We start from the raw sequence: 18801 nt of genomic DNA on the forward strand, positions 1-18801 counted from the left end.
TGCACCATTCTGGGCGTTTAACGCCAGGATGGCACAAGAAGGAAAGATTTTGTTTTTAATTCAAATTTTTTTTCAAGTTTTCAAAATTTTTCAAATCATATATTTTCAATCATATGTTTTCAAAATCAATTTCTTTCCTTTTTCAAAAATACTTGCTAACAATTAATGATTTGATTCAACATTTCAAGTATGTTGCCTTTTCTGTTGAGAAAGGTTTAATGTTTGAATCATATCTTTTCTTGTTAGCCAAGTCATTAATTTTTAAAATCAAATATTTTTAAATTGTTTTTCAAATCATATCTTCTCAACCATATCTTTTTAAAACTATATCTTTTCAATCATATATTTTTCTCACATCTTTTTCAAAATGGTTTTCAATCGTACCTTTTTTATTTTTAATTTCAAAATCTTTTTCAAAAATCACTTGATTTATTTTCCACTCTTGGTTTTCGAAAATCAATTAGTGTTTTTCAAAATGTTTTTAAAATCTTTTACTTAATTTTCGAACATTTCTTCCCCTCTTCTCACATCCTTCTATTTATGGACTAACACTACTCCTCAATGCACAATTCGAACTCCATCTTTCCTTGATAAGTTCGAATTTTCTACCTCTTCCTTCCATTTTTCTTTTCCTCTGACACCTCAAGGAATCTCTATACTGTGACATAGAGGATTCCATATTTTCTTGTTCTCTTCTCCTTCATATGAGTAGAAGCAAAGACAAAAGCATTCTTGTTGAGGCTGACCCTGAACCTGAAAGGACCTTGAAGCGAAAGCTAAGAGAAGCTAAGGCACAACTCTCTATAGAGGACCTAACAGAAATCTTCAAAGAAGAAGACATAGCAGCCGAAAACAACAACAATGCCAACAATGCAAGGAAGGTGCTGGGTGACTTTACTGCACCTACTCCCGACTTCTATGGGAGAAGCATCTCTATCCCTGCCATTGGAGCAAACAACTTTGAGCTTAAGCCTCAATTAGTTTCTCTAATGCAACAGAATTGCAAGTTCCATGGACTTCCATTGGAAGATCCTCATCAGTTTTTATCTGAATTCTTGCAAATCTGTGACACTGTCAAGACTAATGGGGTTGACCCTGAGGTCTACAGACTTATGCTATTCCCTTTTGCTGTAAGAGACAGAGCTAGGATATGGTTGGACTCACAACCTAAAGAAAGCCTGAACTCTTGGGAAAAGCTAGTCATTGCCTTCTTGGCAAAGTTCTTTCCACCTCAAAAATTGAGTAAGCTTAGAGTGGAAGTCCAAACCTTCAGACAGAAGGAAGGTGAATCCCTCTATGAAGCTTGGGAAAGATACAAACAATTGATCAGAAATTGTCCCTCTAACATGCTTTCTGAATGGAGCATCATAGGTATCTTCTATGATGGTCTGTCTGAGCTGTCCAAGATGTCATTAGATAGCTCTGCTGGAGGATCTCTTCATCTGAGGAAGATGCCTACAGAAGCTCAAGAACTAATTGAAATGGTTGCAAATAACCAATTCATGTACACTTCTGAAAGGAATCCTGTGATCAATGGGACAAGTCAGAAGAAAGGAGTTCTTGAGATTGATACTCTGAATGCCATATTGGCTCAGAACAAAATATTGACTCAACAAGTCAATATGATTTCTCAAAGTCTGTCTGGAATGCAAGCTGCACCAGGCAGTACGAAGGACGCTTCATCTGAAGAAGAAGCTTATGATCCTGAGAACCCTTCAATGGAAGAGGTGAATTACATGGGAGAACCCTATGGAAACACCTACAATTCTTCATGGAGAAATCATCCAAATCTCTCATGGAAGGATCAACAGAGACCTCAACAAGGTTTCAACAACAATAATGGTGGAAGAAACAGGTTTAGCAATGGCAAGCCTTTTTCATCATCTTCTCAGCAATAGACAGAGAATTCTAAGCAGAGCCACTCTGACTTAGCAACCATGGTCTCTGATCTAATCAAAACCACTCAAAGTTTCATGACTGAAACAAGGTCCTCCATTAGAAACTTGGAGGCACAAGTGGGACAGCTGAGCAAGAAAATTACTGAACTCCCTCCTAGAACTCTTCCAAGCAATACAGAAGAGAATCCAAAAGGAGAATGCAAGGCCATTAACATGACCCACATGGCCGAACTTGGAGAGGAGGAAGAGGCAGTGATCGCCACTGAGGAAGACCTCAATGGACGTCCACTGGCCTCTAATGAGTTCCCTAATGAGGAACAATGGGAATCTGAAGCTCACACAGAGACCATAGAGATTCCATTGGATTTACTTCTACCATTCATGAGCTCTGATGAGTATTCTTCCTCTGAAGAGGATGAGTTTGTCACTGAAGAGCAAGTTGCTAAATACCTTGGAGCAATCATGAAGCTAAATGACAAGTTATTTGGTAATGAGACTTGGGAGGATGAACCCCTTTTGCTCACCAAAGAATTGGATGACTTGTCTAGGCAGAAATTACCTCAAAAGAGACAAGATCCTGAGAAGTTCTCAATACCTTGTGCCATAGGCACCATGACCTTCAAGAAGGCCTTGTGTGACCTAGGGTCAAGTGTAAACCTCATGCTTCTCTCTGTAATGGAGAAGCTGGGGATCTTTGAGGTACAAGCTACAAGAATCTCACTAGAGATGGCAGACAATTCAAGAAAACAAGCTTATGGGCTTGTAGAGGATGTTTTGGTAAAGATTGAAGACCATTACATCCCTGCTGATTTCATAGTCCTAGAAACTGGGAAGTGCATGGATGAATCCATCATCCTTGGCAAACCCTTCCTAGCCACAGCAAAGGCTGTGATTGATGTGGACAGAAGAGAATTGATCATTCAAGTGAATGAAGGATCCTTTGTGTTTAAGGCTCAAGGATATCCCTCTGTCACCATGGAGAGGAAGCATGAAGAGCTTCTCTTAAAACAGAGTCAAACAAAGCCCCCACAGTCAAACTCTACGTTTGGTGTTGGGAGGCCACAACCAAATTCTAAGTTTGGTGTTGAACCCCCATATTCAAACTCTAAGTTTGGTTTTAGGAGGTTCCAAAATTGCTCTGAGTATCTATGAGGCTCCATGAGAGCCCACTGTCAAGCTACTGACATTAAAGAAGCGCTTGTTGGGAGGCAATCCAATGTTATATTTATCTAATTTTCCTTTGTTATTTTATGTTTTATGTAGGTTGATGACCATGGAAAGTCACAAAATTAATTGAAAAAGCAAAAACAGAATGAAAAACAGAAAGAAAAATAGCACACCCTGGAAGAAGACCTTGCTGGCATTTAAACGCCAGTAAGAGCAGCAAATGGGCGTTTAACGCCCAGTCTGGCACCATTCTGGGTGTTTAACGCCAGAAAGGGGCACCAGACTGGCGTTAAACGCCAGGAAAGGGCAAGAAGCTGGCGTTAAACACCAGAAATGGGCACCAGCCCGGCGTTTAACGCCAGAATTGGCATAGAGAGCATTTTTGCTCGCCACTTGGTGCATGGATGACTTTTCCTTGACACCTCAAGATTTGTGGACCCCACCTACCCCACCACTCTCTCTCTTCTTCACCCATTCACCAATCACCTCAACACCTCTTCCCCAAAAATCCCCTCACCTATCAAATCCCATCTTTCTTTTCACCACTCACATTCATCATTCATAGAACCCCACCTACCTCACCATTCAAATTCAAACCACTTTCCCTCCCAAACCCACCCTCACATAGCCGAACCTTACCCCTCCCTCCACTCCTATATAAACCCATCTTTACCACCTCATTTTCACACAACCTAAACACTACTTCTCCCTCTTTGGCCAAACCATAAAGCCATCTCCATCTCCTTCATTTCTTCTTCTTCTACTTTCTTCTTTCTTCTTTTGCTCAAGGACGAGCAAACCTTTTAAGTTTGGTGTGGTAAAAGCATTGCTTTTTGTTTTTCCATAACCATTTATGGCATCTAAGGCCGGAGAAACCTCTAGAAAGAGGAAAGGGAAGGCAAAAGCTTCCACCTCCGAGTCATGGGAGATGGAGAGATTCATCTCAAAGGTACATCAAGACCACTTCTATGAAGTTGTGGCCAAGAAGAAGGTGATCCTCGAGGTCCCTTTCAAACTCAAAAAAGGTCAACTTTGATCAAAGGTTGGACCAAGTCCTCATAGACATTTGTGAAGAGGGCACTTAATGGAAGAGAGAGGGAAGCCGGTTCAACTAAGAAGGCATGACCTCAAGCCTATCACCAAGAAAAGGGTGGAGCAAATAAGAGAACCTCATCAAGAGCATGAGGAAATTCCTTGTGATGAAATCCCTGAGATGCCTCAAGGGATGCACTTTCCTCCACAAAACTATTGGGAGCAAATCAACACCTCCCTAGGAGAATTGAAGTTCCAACATGGGATAACTAAGGGTGGAGCACCAAGAACATTCCCTTCTCATCCATGAAATTAGAGAAGATCAAAAAATCATGAGAGAGGAGCAACAAAGGCAAGGAAGAGACATTGAGGAGCTCAAGCACTCCATAAGATCTTCAAGAGGAAGAACAAGCCGCCATCACACTACAAGAAAAATACCCATTCAACCACACTTTTTTTAAGCTACATTTGAAAAGCGTAGCCTATTCTTAGCCTATTCTATGAATAGGCTACGCTTTTCCACATGTTGCCTTTTTATAAGAGAAAAGGATACACAATTGCAGCATCATTTAAAAAGTGTAGCCTTAGGTATTATAGAAATCACTTATAAAGCGTAGCCGTAGGTTGATATCTATAGGTTCACTTTTTGTATCAAAGGAGACGCTTTTAGAGGGTAGCCTATTTATTAAATTTTGGGTTCATTTTTAAAGTGATGCCTAATATATCTAGAACAAAAAATTAACACTTAGTGAAATTTTTTCCTCTTTCTTCTGAAAACAAATAAACTCACACTTAGTAAAATTTTTGTTCATTCCCTCCACAAGCAAACTCATACACAAAGTAAAATTCCCTCCAAATCACTCACATCCACAAGTAGGTTCATCCCCTTTCAGAAACCCTTATCCCCTTTCAGAAACCCTCATCCCCACAAGCACCGTCATCGAAGTGGAAACCCTGCCTCCAAAGCTCACCATCGTTGCCCCCACTTGATGGTATTTTTGTGGAAAAATGAATTTCCAAACATATAGATCTAACCGGCAAGTATACCGGGTCGCATCAAGTAGTAATAACTCAGAGTGAGGTCGATCCCACAGGGATTGATAGATCAAGCAACTTTAGTGGGTGATTAGTTTAGTCAAGCTAACATTGGTGAGTGAGAATTGTGGCAGCAGAATATAAATAGCAGTGAACTTAAATTGCAGAATGTAAATAGGCAGGAAGCTTAAAGAATAAGCAATGTAAATTGCAGAAACTTAAATGACAAGAAATGTAAATTGCTTGAATCTTAAATGGGTCAGGGATGTGGGATTACAGAAATTAATCAAGGAAAAATAAATTGCAATAAGTAGAAGAGTAGAGGATTGATTCAATGGAACTAGATTTTAACAGAAAAGTAAAAATGCCTTAAAGATTAAATAGAGAAATACTGGTGCTTAATTTGCAGCAAAACAAGTGCTTAAGTTGCAGCAATTAAAAATTGGGTTCAAGATCTCAGGAAACAAGTCTAGATCTCAAATCCTTCCTTGATTCAACAAGAATAGTTTGCAGCATAAAGAAGAAAAATGAATTGCAGAATTAAAGAGAAGATAAAGCAGTATGTGAATTTCAATTATGCAGAAAAAGTAAACAAGAGATCTCAAGGTGAGATTGAAACAGAATTTCTTCAATTCTCTACCCAAGATTTAAAGCAGAAAAGAAAACTAAATGAGAGAGCTATCTATTCCTAATGCTCCCTATTGTAGCCAACCTCCTGAAATGAGAGTGATGCCTTTATATAGGCTTTTTACAAAATGAAAATAAAATGAAATTGAAATTAAAAACAAATTCACAAAAATAAAAATCCTAATCTAGCTTTTCTGTGTGCCTTTGAGTCATGTTGTGTGGGCTTTGCTTGCTTTGGATTCGAGGAGAAATGGGTCTTGGATGGCCTTGGTTCAATTTGAGTTCAAAGGGAATTTTAATTGAATTTTGGCCCCTGTTGCTCCCAGGAGGCTGCTCTGCTCTTGTAGAGAGCAGAGCAGTGAAGCCTTGCATGTGGATCCAATTAGCGCGCCAAGTGTGGGAGGGGCATCAGGATGCTGCCCTGCCCTTGTGGAGAGCAGGGCAGTGGTGTCATGGTGCGTGCCATGCTTCCCTGGGCCGTGTCAAAGTGATGCGCGCAAGCTCCCTTGTGTGTAGCGCTCCCCACTTCCCCTTAGGTGCTTGGTTCGAAACCCATGGGTGGCACTTGGAGTTGATTTTTCTTGGATTTTCTTCAAGAAGAGCATGACATTGCCCTACTCTCCAAGAGGGCAGAGCAGAATAATGAGCACTACTTTGCTTTGGTGTGAGGCTCCAGCTTCGAACCTTGGTGGAAGCACTTTGGTTTATTTTCGCTTATTTTTTGCCCTTAAAGATGCCTTTCACTCATGCTTCAATTGTACGCCAAATATGGATTGCTATATATCGTTGAAAATCTCTGAATGTCAGCTTTCCAACACAACTAAAAGCACATCAATCGGACGTTTGTAGCTCAAGTTATAGCCCTTTGAAATAGGCATGGTCATGCTGTGAGCGGCCAGATTTTAACTTAGCGAAAATTTGCTCCAACCTCACTTTGTTTCATCATGATTCTGCCCTGCCCTTGGCAAGAGCAGAGCAGTGTGTGCTGATTGCTTATTCTTCATTAATTTGGTCATGGGCCACGCTTTTAAAAGCGTGGCCTAAGCCTCCAAAGTGTGCTTCAAGTTCAAAGTGTGCTCCAAAGCTCTTTTTTCCTCTTTTTTGTGCTTCTTTGCTTCTTTTTCTTCTTATTTCCTACAAGATTTATAAAATTAAAAGATCAAGGAAATCTTCCAATTAAGCACAAAAGAATGCAATATTTAAGCACTAATCATCAATTTCTTGTATGAAAAAGCATAGAAAAATAGGTATATGATGACTTGTCATCACAACATCAAACTTAAACCTTGCTTGTCCCCAAGCAAGAAAAGAATCATGCAATAAAGATTGACAATCCAAGGTAAGAAGAATAGCAACTCAATGTTCATGGTTAGCTAGTTTTCTATGCGTGCTTCAATCACAAAAGAAATGTAAATGATTGATGCTTCTATCTAGCTCATTTTATGAAATCTTTTTCTTATAATTCTTCCTTGAAACAAGCTTTTGATTTTTTTTAGCTTCTCCATTTGGGTGCTTTGCCCCATGAGTTAATAACAAAGCTACGACTTCTAAATGCTTTGTTTTCAAGTATTACCACTTGATACATAAGCACCACAAGCATTTGAATTAGAGGACTTCATTAAGCTCATTTTTTTTCTTTTCTTTGACTCTCTAATCATTGATGCTCAGAACCTTGAGCTTTGAAGGAGTGCTTTTGCACTTGAGCCTAGCCTTGACTTCTAAGCGTTTTGTTTTCAAGCATTTGGCTTGATACATAAACACCACAAGCACTTAGCAAATAAATTGCCATTGGTACTCAGAGCCTTTAGCTTTCTCATTCCTTCCCTTTTTCTTTTCTTGCTTTAATTGTATTTGCTTCTTCAAGGTTTTCATGATTTCAAAAGATTTCACAAAATGTACTAGATGAAAAACTTCAATTAAATAAAATCCAATGCAATTGAGCAACAATTAATCATACTAGCTTTCCAATACTTGTATGCACATGCTAAAATCTTCTTTAATGCCTTGTTTGTTTATGATCATGATGCTTTATTGCTTTTGAATTCACAGAATTCAAGTTGGTAGTTATAATGCCACAGCAACATATTACAAATCAAGATTCAAACTATGCTTATTCATACACACATGTAAACAGAAAAGATAATAAGACAATCATGCAATTTAAGTGTTGGAAACAAATTAGAAGAAAAGGAACTCTACAACCTTGTAGTTCATCTTCATTATTGTTGTCCTTTTTCCTCTATTCTTCCTCTTTCCCTTGCCAAACTCAGAATGCTTGCTCATCCTCAAGCAACAATTAGAATAATGGCTATGGGGCTAAGATGGATCATGAATGTCTTACACAATGAAATGTTAGCATTACATGTGTTGCAAGCAAAATTAAAGATAACAATCAAGGCACAAGAGACAGAGACATTTTGATTGCATAAATAAGAAGGTGAGCACAATACATTGCATAAAAGATAAGTGGCACACCAAACTTAGTGTGACACTTTCACTTGAAATTAATGCAAGTATCTAGTAAGCATTGGAACCAAATTTTGTTGCATAGCAACACCAAACTTAGAATGCAACCATATGTCAATTTATTTGAACTAAAACTAAACAAAAGAAACTATTATTTGTTGAATACAATCACCAAGCCAAAAATCTGTCATGAATAAGGATCTCTTGATGCTGTATTAACAAAAACAGTTGATAAAAGAAAGCTTAAAAATAAAGAGGTGACTAAAACAAAGAGAATGCAAACGAACTATCAAAACAAAAGAAAAATAATAATGCAAAGGCAATATGATTATGCAGACAAGTGATGTTGCTAGATGAGTTGCATAGAAAAATAAGTGGCACACCAAACTTAGAAACTTAGTGTGACACTTTCATGTAGAATTGATGCAATCATCCTAAGGAATTGAAAACAATTTGTTGCAGGGCAACACCAAACTTAGAATGTGATCATATGCCAATTTATTGAAATTTAAACACAGCAAAGAAAGAGAATAAACCAAGCAGAGAAATGAAATGTTACCTAAGGTTGGGTTGCCTCCCAACAAGCGCTCTTTTAGTGTCATTAGCTTGACATATTGTTCTTCACTTTCTTCCTCTTCTTCCAGTTTGTTAAAAGGAATGACCTCAAGGGGGGAGAAGTTTCAGCTATTGTCCCCTTTCTTGGTTTCCTCTCAGCAAGCTTCCTTTTGAATTTGGCTTGATTGATCTTGCTTACTGGATTAGGGACAGAATTGGTGCTCTTGCTAGTTGCCTTCACTTCTTTGGATTTAAGACTTGGTGGTTGTGTGATTGTTGGAGTGATTTCTTCATTAAGAGCTTCTTGCATTGGTGGTTCCATGAGCTTTTCCTCTTTGCACTTCTCCACTTCAATTGAGTGTGACTTTTCTGGAATGACTTCCTCACTTTCTTGCTCCTCCACTCCTTTCTTTGCACTCAACAATTGACTTAATAGTTCTTTTATGGAGGAGGTTTGTTGTTCTTCCCAAGATTTCTTCATCTCCTCTTCATATTTTTCGATCACAGATTCAAGGGAAATCTGTGAGGGTTGTGAGTGTTCATGTTTCTTTGTCACCTCAAGTGGCTTTTGTGAATATAAAATCCTTGGCTCATGTTCCTCATCTTTTATTGCAATTTCACTTGACACAAGGACCTTTTGTTCTTGTTTTTCCACTTCCTCTCTCACAAATTGATTTTCACTGTTTGATGGTTCTAAGTGTTTCCTTATGTTCTCCAGGTGCTTATTTGTCCTCTGACGGAGGATTTCTTTCCTTTTCCAGGCTTATTCTTGTCTTTCAAAAAATCCTCTGGACTTTTGAAGGAGATCCTCTGAATCACAATTTGAAGAACTGTTGAACTCTTCACAGTATGGATTGCTAAGATTTCTTTGATTTTGACTTTCCCAGTCACAATATGAGTAGTTGTTAGACTCATCGGAATCTGGATCATATTGTGTCTCTGGGAAGTGTCCCATATGATTCTCTTGCTCATCTTGTGTCTCTGAAGCAAGTCTCCATGGATTGGTTTGCTCAGAATCTGTTAATTGTTGGTGATATCCCCAGCCACCATTAGAGATTTGTGATGGTGGGTGATATCCCAGAAAATTTGTTTGATCACAAGATGAGTTGAACTCCATTTGAATTTTGTAAAACACAACACCAATGAAAATTGAAGTTCATCTTTTAGAGAAGAACTTCTGAGTGAGGCAAAAACACAAACACCTTGATTTCAATTTAGAACAGAGAATAAAAACAAAAAAATGCCTGATCTAGACTTCTCACCCACTTAATCATTGTTGATCTAATCAATCCCCGACAACGGCGCCAAAAACTTGATGGTGTTTTTGTGGAAAAATGAATTTCCAAACACATAGATCTAACTGGCAAGTATACCGGGTCGCATCAAGTAGTAATAACTCACTTAGAGTGAGGTCGATCCCACAGGGATTGATGGAACAAGCAACTTTAATGGGTGATTAGTTTAGTCAAGCTAACATTGGTGAGTGAGAATTGTGGCAGCAGAATATAAATAGCAGTGAACTTAAATTGCATAATCTAAATAGGCAGGAAGCTTAAAGAATAAGCAATGTAAATTGCAGAAACTTAAATGACAAGAAATGTAAATTGCTTGAATCTTAAATGGGTCAGGGATGTGGGATTACAGAAATTAATAAAGGAAAAATAAATTGCAATAAGTAGAAGAGTAGAGGATTGATTCAATGGAACTAGATCTTAACAGAAAAGTAAAAATGCCTTGAAGAGTAAACAGAGAAATACTGGTGCTTAATTTGCAGCAAAACAAGTGCTTAAGTTGCAGCAATTAAAAATTGGGTTCAAGATCTCAGGAGTATAAGAAACTAGATAACAAGTCTAGATCTCAAATCCTTCCTTGATTCAACAAGAACAGTTTGCAGCATAAAGAAGAAAAATGAATTGGAGAATTAAAGAGAAGATGAAGCAGTATGTGAATTTCAATTATGCAGAAAAAGTAAACAAGAGATCTCAAGGTGAGATTGAAACAAAATTTCTTCAATTCTCTATCCAAGATTTAAAGCAGAAAAGAAAACTAAAGGAGAGAGCTATCTATTCCTAATGCTCCCTATTGGAGCCAACCTCCTGAAATGAGAGTGATGCCTTTATATAGGCTTTTTACAAAATGAAAATAAAATGAAATTGAAATTAAAAACAAATTCACAAAAATGAAATTCCTAATCTAGCTTTTCTGTGTGCCTTTGAGTCATGTTGAGTGGGCTTTGCTTGCTTTGGATTCGAGGAGAAATGGGTCTTGGATGGCCTTGGTTCAGTTTGAGTTCAAAGGGAATTTTAATTGAATTTTGGCCCATGTTGCTCCAAGGAGGCTGCTCTGCTCTTGTAGAGAGCAGAGCAGTGAAGCCTTGCATATGGATCCAATTAGCGCGCCAAGTGTGGGAGGGGCATCAGGATGCTGCCCTGCCCTTGTGGAGAGCAGGGCAGTGGTGTCATGGTGCGTGCCATGCTTCCCTGGGCCGTGTCAAAGTGATGCGCGCAAGCTCCCTTGTGTGTAGCGCTCCCCACTTCCCCTTAGGTGCTTGGTTTGAAACCCACGGGTGGCACCTGGAGTTGATTTTTCTTGGATTTTCTTCAAGAAGAGCACGACATTGCCCTGCTCTCCAAGAGGGCAGAGCAGAATAATGAGCGCTACTTTGCTTTGGAGTGAGGCTCCAGCTTCGAACCTTGGTGGAAGCACTTTGGTTTATTTTCGCTTATTTTTGGCCCTTAAAGATGCCTTTCACTCATGCTTCAATTGTACGCCAAATATGGATTGCTATATATCGTTGGAAAGCTCTGAATGTCAACTTTCCAACGCAACTGGTAGCACATCAATCGGACATTTGTAGCTCAAGTTATAGCCCTTTGAAGTAGGCATGGTCATGCTGTGAGCGGCCAGATTTTAACTTAGCGAAAATTTGCTCCAACCTCACTTTGTTTCATCATGATTCTGCCCTAACCTTGGCAAGAGCAGAGCAGTGTGTGCTGATTGCTTATTCTTCATTAATTTGGTCATGGGCCACGCTTTTAAAAGCGTGGCCTAAGCCTCCAAAGTTTGCTCCAACTTCAAAGTGTGCTCCAAAGCTCTTTTTTCCTCCTTTTTGTGCTTCTTTGCTTCTTTTTCTTCTTATTTCCTACAAGATTTATAAAATTAAAAGATCAAGGAAATCTTCCAATTAAGCACAAAAGAATGCAATATTTAAGCACTAATCATCAATTTCTTGTATGAAAAAGCATAGAAAAATAGGTATATGATGACTTGTCATCACCACTCACTCTCTTCACTCTCGCCGTCGACACTCTCGCCGTTGACTCTCTCGCTCTTGTCATTGACCCTCTCACTCTCGCCATTGACCCTCTACCACTCACCACTCACCCGCACTCACCACTCTCCACATTGCTGCACTACTGACCGTCGCTGCGCCGCCCTACCGTCGTCGCTGTGCCGCCCTCACCACCGTCATCACCCCCAAATTAGAGAAAAGTGTTTGCCATCACCACTCACCACTCACGGCGTCACCACTCACCACTCCAGGAAGACTCTGTGCTCATTCATCTTCCCCACTCATCTTCATCGTCGCTTCTCTTCGCTGCGGGTCACGTCTCGAAGACTCTGTGCTCAACTGAACGCTTTCTTCATTCGCGAGGTTAGGGTTCTGAATTTAGGTTTCAATTTGGGGGTTTGGTACAATAATCTGTGACATCATGAATTGATGAACATGCATGCTATTGTGCAGTGCAGGAGAACCCGTGAATTTAGGGGTTTTATTCCATTAACACAGGTGAGTTTGGCCATGATTAGTTGCTGCACAGGAATACCAGGATGAGTTGCTTATTCTATTTGTTGCTTATTATTAGTTTTCTTTTTCTTTCAATTCTACTAATTAATAGTTTCAAGTATTGTGTAGCTTCAATTCTTACTATTAGGTCTCAAGCTAAATTTGTTGGATTCTTGATGAACTCAAATAAAACAAAATATGGCTGTGAAAGTCTGATCCCTTAAATAATGTGTGAATCACCTGGCACCACAAGAAAAATACCCAACAAGTTGATGCATGAGCCAGATATGCCATTTTTAAAACCGGTTTCTGCTCTATAATCACAAACACAACAACTATGGTCTTGTTTATTTCTTGTATTTCAATTAGAATGTTGAAATTTGAGAGTAACCAAGTTGATGCATGAGCCAGATATGCCATTTTTTAGCTGAAATCGTATTTGATTTGGGTGACATTTTAAGATGTTTATTTATTTTCAGGTGACATTTGTATTGAAGTGTGATTAGTTAATTAGATCCGAGTAATTTGTTTGGTGTTTTGGTATTATCTTTCTCCTTCACCACTGAATAATAATTTGATGTTCACAAGTTTGATTAAATTAAGCAAAAAACTAAATTATGAATAAACCTTACTTATATCCTTCCTGTCCTGAGGCTCTGTCCTGTTCGAGCAGGAGGTCATGAGTGTGGTTGTTTGCCTGTTTTGGCTAGAATGGTATGCTTTTTCTTTGTTACTTATATCCTTCCTTTCTGTAAGGAGCTTTTCATTCCCCTTTACTTTGCATGAAATACTGAGTAGATGTAAAACCTTTCTCAGGTCATGGAACATTGCATAGCTAGACTATATGTAGCAATGTTCAATGCAATTCGTTGGGAGTCAGCACTTGAGATCCCAACTGATCCTGTATCAGATCCTATTGTGGATTCGAAGGTTTTGCCAATTCTCGCAGGAGATTTGAGCTTTGGTTCTGGTGCACAGCTGAAAAATTCTATATGTATACATTTGTTTGTATTAAATCTTATGGGGTGTGTCTATAACTTGAATTTGAATGTTTGGACAATAGAAAAATCTTCTATTGATTAAAGCACCATTTTCTTAGAGGGATAGTCATTATGCATAAGATTCAAATTTTTGTTGCCTAGCATAGAATATTGCTGTAGTGATTGTTGGAAATAAAAATGATTAATATGAACTAACAAAATTAGGGTTTACAAACATGTTGATGTGAACAGCACAACTACTGTAGTTTCACATTTTCATCTTATGGAAAGTTCATTTAGGCTTATGAAAGGACTACTTGAACTGTAGGTTGGCAATTGGTCTCGATGGCTTACTGATATGTTCAGCATGGATGTTGAAGATTGTCTGCAAGATCAGGAGAGTGGTGAGAACGATGAGAGCAGGGACAACGATAGCAAACCTAAATCTTTTCTTCTCCTTAACGATTTGAGTGACCTTCTAATGCTCCCAAAGGATATGCTTATGGATAAACAAGTCAGACGAGAGGTTAATTCTCTTCTGTACCATTTCCTTTTCACTTTCTTTTTTGTTGCTCTATCATTATGTTTATTCTGTTTCTTTAATTGTTGAGCAGGTATGTCCATCTATCACCCTTTTGTTGATTATACGGGTGCTCTACAACTTCACTCCTGATGAGTTCTGTCCAGATCCCGTTCCAGGAATTGTGCTGAAATCTCTGCATGAGGAGGTTTATTCATAATTTAGTTTTTTTGCTTGATTTAATCAAACTTGTGAACATTAAATTGTTATTCAACTATACTATGTTATGAATGATTGAATGTCAAACTTAGTTATTGTGGTTTCTCTAAAGATTCAAATTTGACCATTACCATGTTTTTGGCAGTTAGAAATTTACGAGTAATATAAAATGTGTAGTATCCCATCACTTTGAAAAAGAGAAAAAAAAACACCATATAGGATCATCTAAGTTTTGATTTTGTTTTGGACAATACTGTTAGTTTCGTGCAGAAAAGAATGTGGGACTTGGCAAAGACTATACCATCCTCTCCTTGATTGATGGAGTTGTAAAAAATTTGGGCCTGACAGGAAAAATGTTAAGTGAATCTTTTTACACCTTGATTATGTTACTTAGAAAAATTATAGAGAATACAAATTGAAGCTTAATTATTATGATTTCTTCTACTTCATGTGAGTGTTTACCCACGAGAAGTGCAACCTGAGAATCCCAACAGCTATAGAGCAAGGAAGAGGGAGTATTTCACGATGAGGCACAAACACAGAAAGGCTAGAGAAGCAGGAGCAGTACTTTAACCCCAACTGGTGCTAGCTTCTGTTCCTGATGTTGCCATCACTAATCCAGTGTGCTAATATATGTGTAAAATTCCCCCTGTATCTGTGATTCCCTTATAGCATTGTATTCAGTTTTGTTTTGAATTTTGAAATAGAAAACTAATTATGATTTTATGTATTATTCCTGACATTTCTTTTTCTTCAATAATTTTCTGTTTGATGATGAGTTCTCACACTTTCCACCTTCACAAGCTAAGCTAAATTGATATACATTGATATCACCGGGTCATTCACCCTTCCGATTATTTTTTTTACTTTGGGTCCCTAACTTTAATTATTTAATCATTTTTCTTGTTCTTATTCATCTTTTTCAGGTAGCTAACCTCCGCGAAAGGTTCGAGCAACACAGACACGTGGTTCGTTTCTCATCCAACATTACATTCCTTTTAATTAATGCTGAATTTAGGTTGATGATTCTCACTTTACTCTTTGAAACAACGCCGTTTTCCCCTTTTGCACTTGAAATTAAACTGATTGGCATGATTTTGTGAATTTAGCATTCAGCTTTAATGAGAATAATAAAAAAGCAACAAGTTTATTTTCTTGTATTTTTAATCTTTAATATGATACTTGCAATTGGAACATGTGCTTCATTTGTTGCTTTTGCCAGGCAGACTTTTCATAATTCATTCGGTTCTATGATTTTGTTTTCTTCATGTGTCGCAAGAATGGTCAAAAGAATATTTGTAAGTAGCCCAGTCATTTCCTTTAACATAATCTTGTATTGATTGCGTATGGTGGTGAATCAGTATGCAAAATCTTTACATGCTTCTCTTTTTGAATTATGATAATATGCAGCTGTAAGCAGGGCAGTAACTGCTTGGAAATTAGTTCTTGCTGGGAATGAACAAGGGAATGAACACTGATACAATTGTTAAGGCCAAGAGTTTTTTTTATGGTGATGAAGATCAGCATGAAAAAGATGTGTTTGAGAAGAATTTGAAGGCGCGTCATTATGCCAAGATTAGAAGATTAACGATTTTCTGTTTGTTAAGTTCTTTTCGGATATAGAGTGCAAACTTTGAATTTTAATTGATATGTGATACAAGTTTCATGCGACTTAAATTATCTTAAGTTATATTTTGATTGTTAATGGCTTCTTAAGATTATGTCTTTGTATTGTGTAAGGATAATTTTTATTATTTAAAAAAATTATTTAGTATAATTATATGTTTAATTTTATTTTATAATATTTAACTCATTTAATTAAAAATATAAAATTATATATGTAATAATATTATTAAATATTATGTTGTATAAAAAATTATTAGAATATTATATACATATAGAAAATTAAAAAAAATTAAAAAAATGAGGAACCTAAGGCTACACTTATATAGAGTAGCTATAGTTATACAGAAAATTAAAAAAATAATAAGGGACCTAGGGCTACACTTATATAGAGTAGCTATGATATACAATGGGGCTACGCTTTACAGGTGATGCAGTAGCGTTGAAAAGCGTAGCCTATTCTGGTAAAAATGGAAGCTAAAAAGCGTAGCCTTTGGTCCTGGACAGCATCACTTGAAAAGCGTAGCCTATTCCCAAACGCCAAAAGCGTAGCCCTTGGTGCAGAAAAGCATAGCCTTTGAGAATAGGCAACGGCCGAATAGGAATCACCCCAAAAAGCGTAGCCGTAGCCCAAAAAGCGTAGCCATAGCCTAAGGCATCATTTTTTTTCACTTTTAGCTACACTTTTCAAGTGTACCTGAATGGGTGTTTTTCTTGTAGTGTCACTAAGGTGGACCCCTTCTTTAATCTCCTTGTTCTTTAATTTCCTGTTTTTTAAATTCTCATGCTTATGTTTATCTATGTTTGTGTCTTGTGATCATTAGTGTCTTAGTGTCTATGCCTTAAAGTTATGAATGTCCCATGAATCCATCACCTTTCTTGAATGAAAAATGTTCTTAATTGAAAAAGAGAAGAATTGCATGAATTTTGAATTTTATAACATATTAATTATATTGATGTGGTGGCATTACTTTTGTTTTCTGAATGTATGCTTGAACAGTGCATATGTCTTTTGAATTTGTTGTTCATGAATGTTGGCTCTTGAAAGAATGATGAAAAAGGAGACATGTTACTGAGGATCTGAAAAATCATAAAAAAAATGATTCTTGAAGCAAGAAAAAGTATTGAATACAAAAAAAAAATCGAAAAAAAGAGAAAGAGAGGAAAAAGAAAGAAAAAGAAATAATAAAGTTGTGATCCAAGGCAAAAAGAGTGTGCTTAAGAACCCTGGACACCTCTAATTGGGGACTCTAGCAAAGCTGAGTCACAATCTGAAAAGGTTCACCCAGTTATGTGTCTATGGCATGTATGTATCCGGTGGTAATACTGGAAGACAGAGTGCCTTGGGCCACGGCCAAGACTCATAAAGTAGCTATGTTCAAGAATCATCATACTTAACTAGGAGAATCAATAACACTATCTGGATTCTGAGTTCCTATAGAAGCCAATCATTCTGAATTTCAAAGGATATAGTGAGATGCCAAAACTGTTCAGAGGCTAAAAGCTAAAAGCCCCGCTCATCTAATTAATACTAATCTTCATAGATGTTTTTGGAATTCATTGCATATTCTCTTCTTTTTATCTTATTTGATTTTCAGTTGCTTGGGAACAAGCAACAATTTAAGTTTGGTGTTGTGATGAGCGGATAATTTATACGCTTTCTGGCATTGTTTTTAGTATGTTTTAGTTAGTTTTTATTATATTTTTATTAGTTTTTAGTTAAAATTAACTTTTCTGGACTTTACTATGAGTTTGTGTGTTTTTCTGTGATTTCAGGCATTTTCTAGCTGAAATTGAGGAACCTGAGCAAAAATCTGATTCAGAGGCTGAAAAGGACTGCAGATGCTAATGGATTCTGACCTCCCTGCACTCGAAGTGGATTTTCTGGAGCTACAGAAGCCCAATTGGCGCGCTCTCAACGGCGTTGAAAAGTAGACATCCTGGGCTTTCCAGCAATGTATAATAGTCTATACTTTTCCCGAGATTTGATGGCCCAAACCGGCGTTCCAAATCAGCTCAAAACTGCCCACCGTTAAACGCCGGAACTGGCACAAGAATGGGAGTTAAACGCCCAAACTGGCACAAAAGCTGGCGTTTAACTCCAAGAAAAGTCTCTACATGAAAATGCTTCAATGCTCAGCCCAAGCACACACCAAGTGGGCCCGGAAGTGGATTTTTATGTCACTTACTCATCTCTGTAAACCCTAGGCTACTAGTTCTCTACAAATAGGACCTTTTCCTATTTTATTTTCATCTTTAGATCTTTGAATCTTTTGATCACATTTTGGGGGCTGGCCTCTCAGCCATGCCTAGACCTTGTTCTTATGTATTTTCAACGGTGGAGTTTCTACACACCATAGATTAAGGTGTGGAGCTCTGCTGTACCTCAAGTATTAATGTAATAAGTGTCTCTATCTTTACTTTATGCTTTATTCATATATCATCCATAACCATTTGAATCTGCCTGACTGAGATTTACAAGGTGACCATAGCTTGCTTCATACCAACAATCTCTGTGGGATCGACCCTTACTCGCGTAAGGTTTATTACTTGGACGACCCAGTACACTTGCTGGTTAGTTGTGCGAAGTTGTGATAAATAGTTGAGATTGCAATTGAGCGTACCATGTTGATGGCGCCATTGATGATCACAATTTCGTGCACCATTTTCCTTTCAATTTCTTGTTGCTACATCTTTACTCTCTTAGTTCTTCTTGTTAATTTCTTCTATTTTGCTATTTTTATGTTCATGCACTCATGTTGGATTTTAATTTCCTTTAATGCAATTTTATGTTTTATGTTCCTTTATTGTTTAATTGCTTTGTTATTGTTAATTCCTTTAATTGGTAGTTTTTAGATTTTATCTTTTCTTGCCATTTATTATCCCTTCCTT

General features: G+C 37.7%; 1 protein-coding gene and 1 non-coding gene across 2 annotated transcripts; one reads left to right on the top strand and one right to left on the bottom strand.

The window, feature by feature from the left end:
• Nucleotides 1-1244: 1244 nt before the first annotated feature.
• Nucleotides 1245-1352, bottom strand: LOC112798509 (small nucleolar RNA R71). Its single transcript, XR_003200119.1, has one exon. It is a non-coding gene; the product is annotated as a small nucleolar RNA R71 (small nucleolar RNA).
• Nucleotides 1353-12507: 11155 nt separating this feature from the next.
• LOC112794846 (uncharacterized) lies at nucleotides 12508-15764 on the top strand. The gene is made up of 9 exons (XM_029297594.2): nucleotides 12508-12570; nucleotides 13047-13063; nucleotides 13221-13281; nucleotides 13384-13575; nucleotides 13876-14073; nucleotides 14162-14275; nucleotides 15213-15232; nucleotides 15509-15588; nucleotides 15697-15764. Exons 1-9 carry the CDS (start codon nucleotides 12508-12510, stop codon nucleotides 15762-15764), a joined length of 813 nt encoding a protein of 270 aa, XP_029153427.2.
• Nucleotides 15765-18801: the final 3037 nt, after the last annotated feature.

This window comes from Arachis hypogaea, chromosome 4 (assembly GCF_003086295.3).
Source record: "Arachis hypogaea cultivar Tifrunner chromosome 4, arahy.Tifrunner.gnm2.J5K5, whole genome shotgun sequence".
NCBI classification, from domain to species: Eukaryota; Viridiplantae; Streptophyta; class Magnoliopsida; order Fabales; family Fabaceae; genus Arachis; species Arachis hypogaea.

Coding starts and splice junctions, on each gene's coding strand:
- LOC112794846 (XM_029297594.2), top strand. CDS start 12,508: ATGCATGCTATTGTGCAGTGCAGGAGAACCCGTGAATTTAGGGGTTTT. Junction 13,282..13,383: donor TGCCTGTTTTGGCTAGAATG/GTATGCTTTTTC, acceptor AACCTTTCTCAG/GTCATGGAACATTGCATAGC. Junction 13,576..13,875: donor CTATATGTATACATTTGTTT/GTATTAAATCTT, acceptor CTTGAACTGTAG/GTTGGCAATTGGTCTCGATG.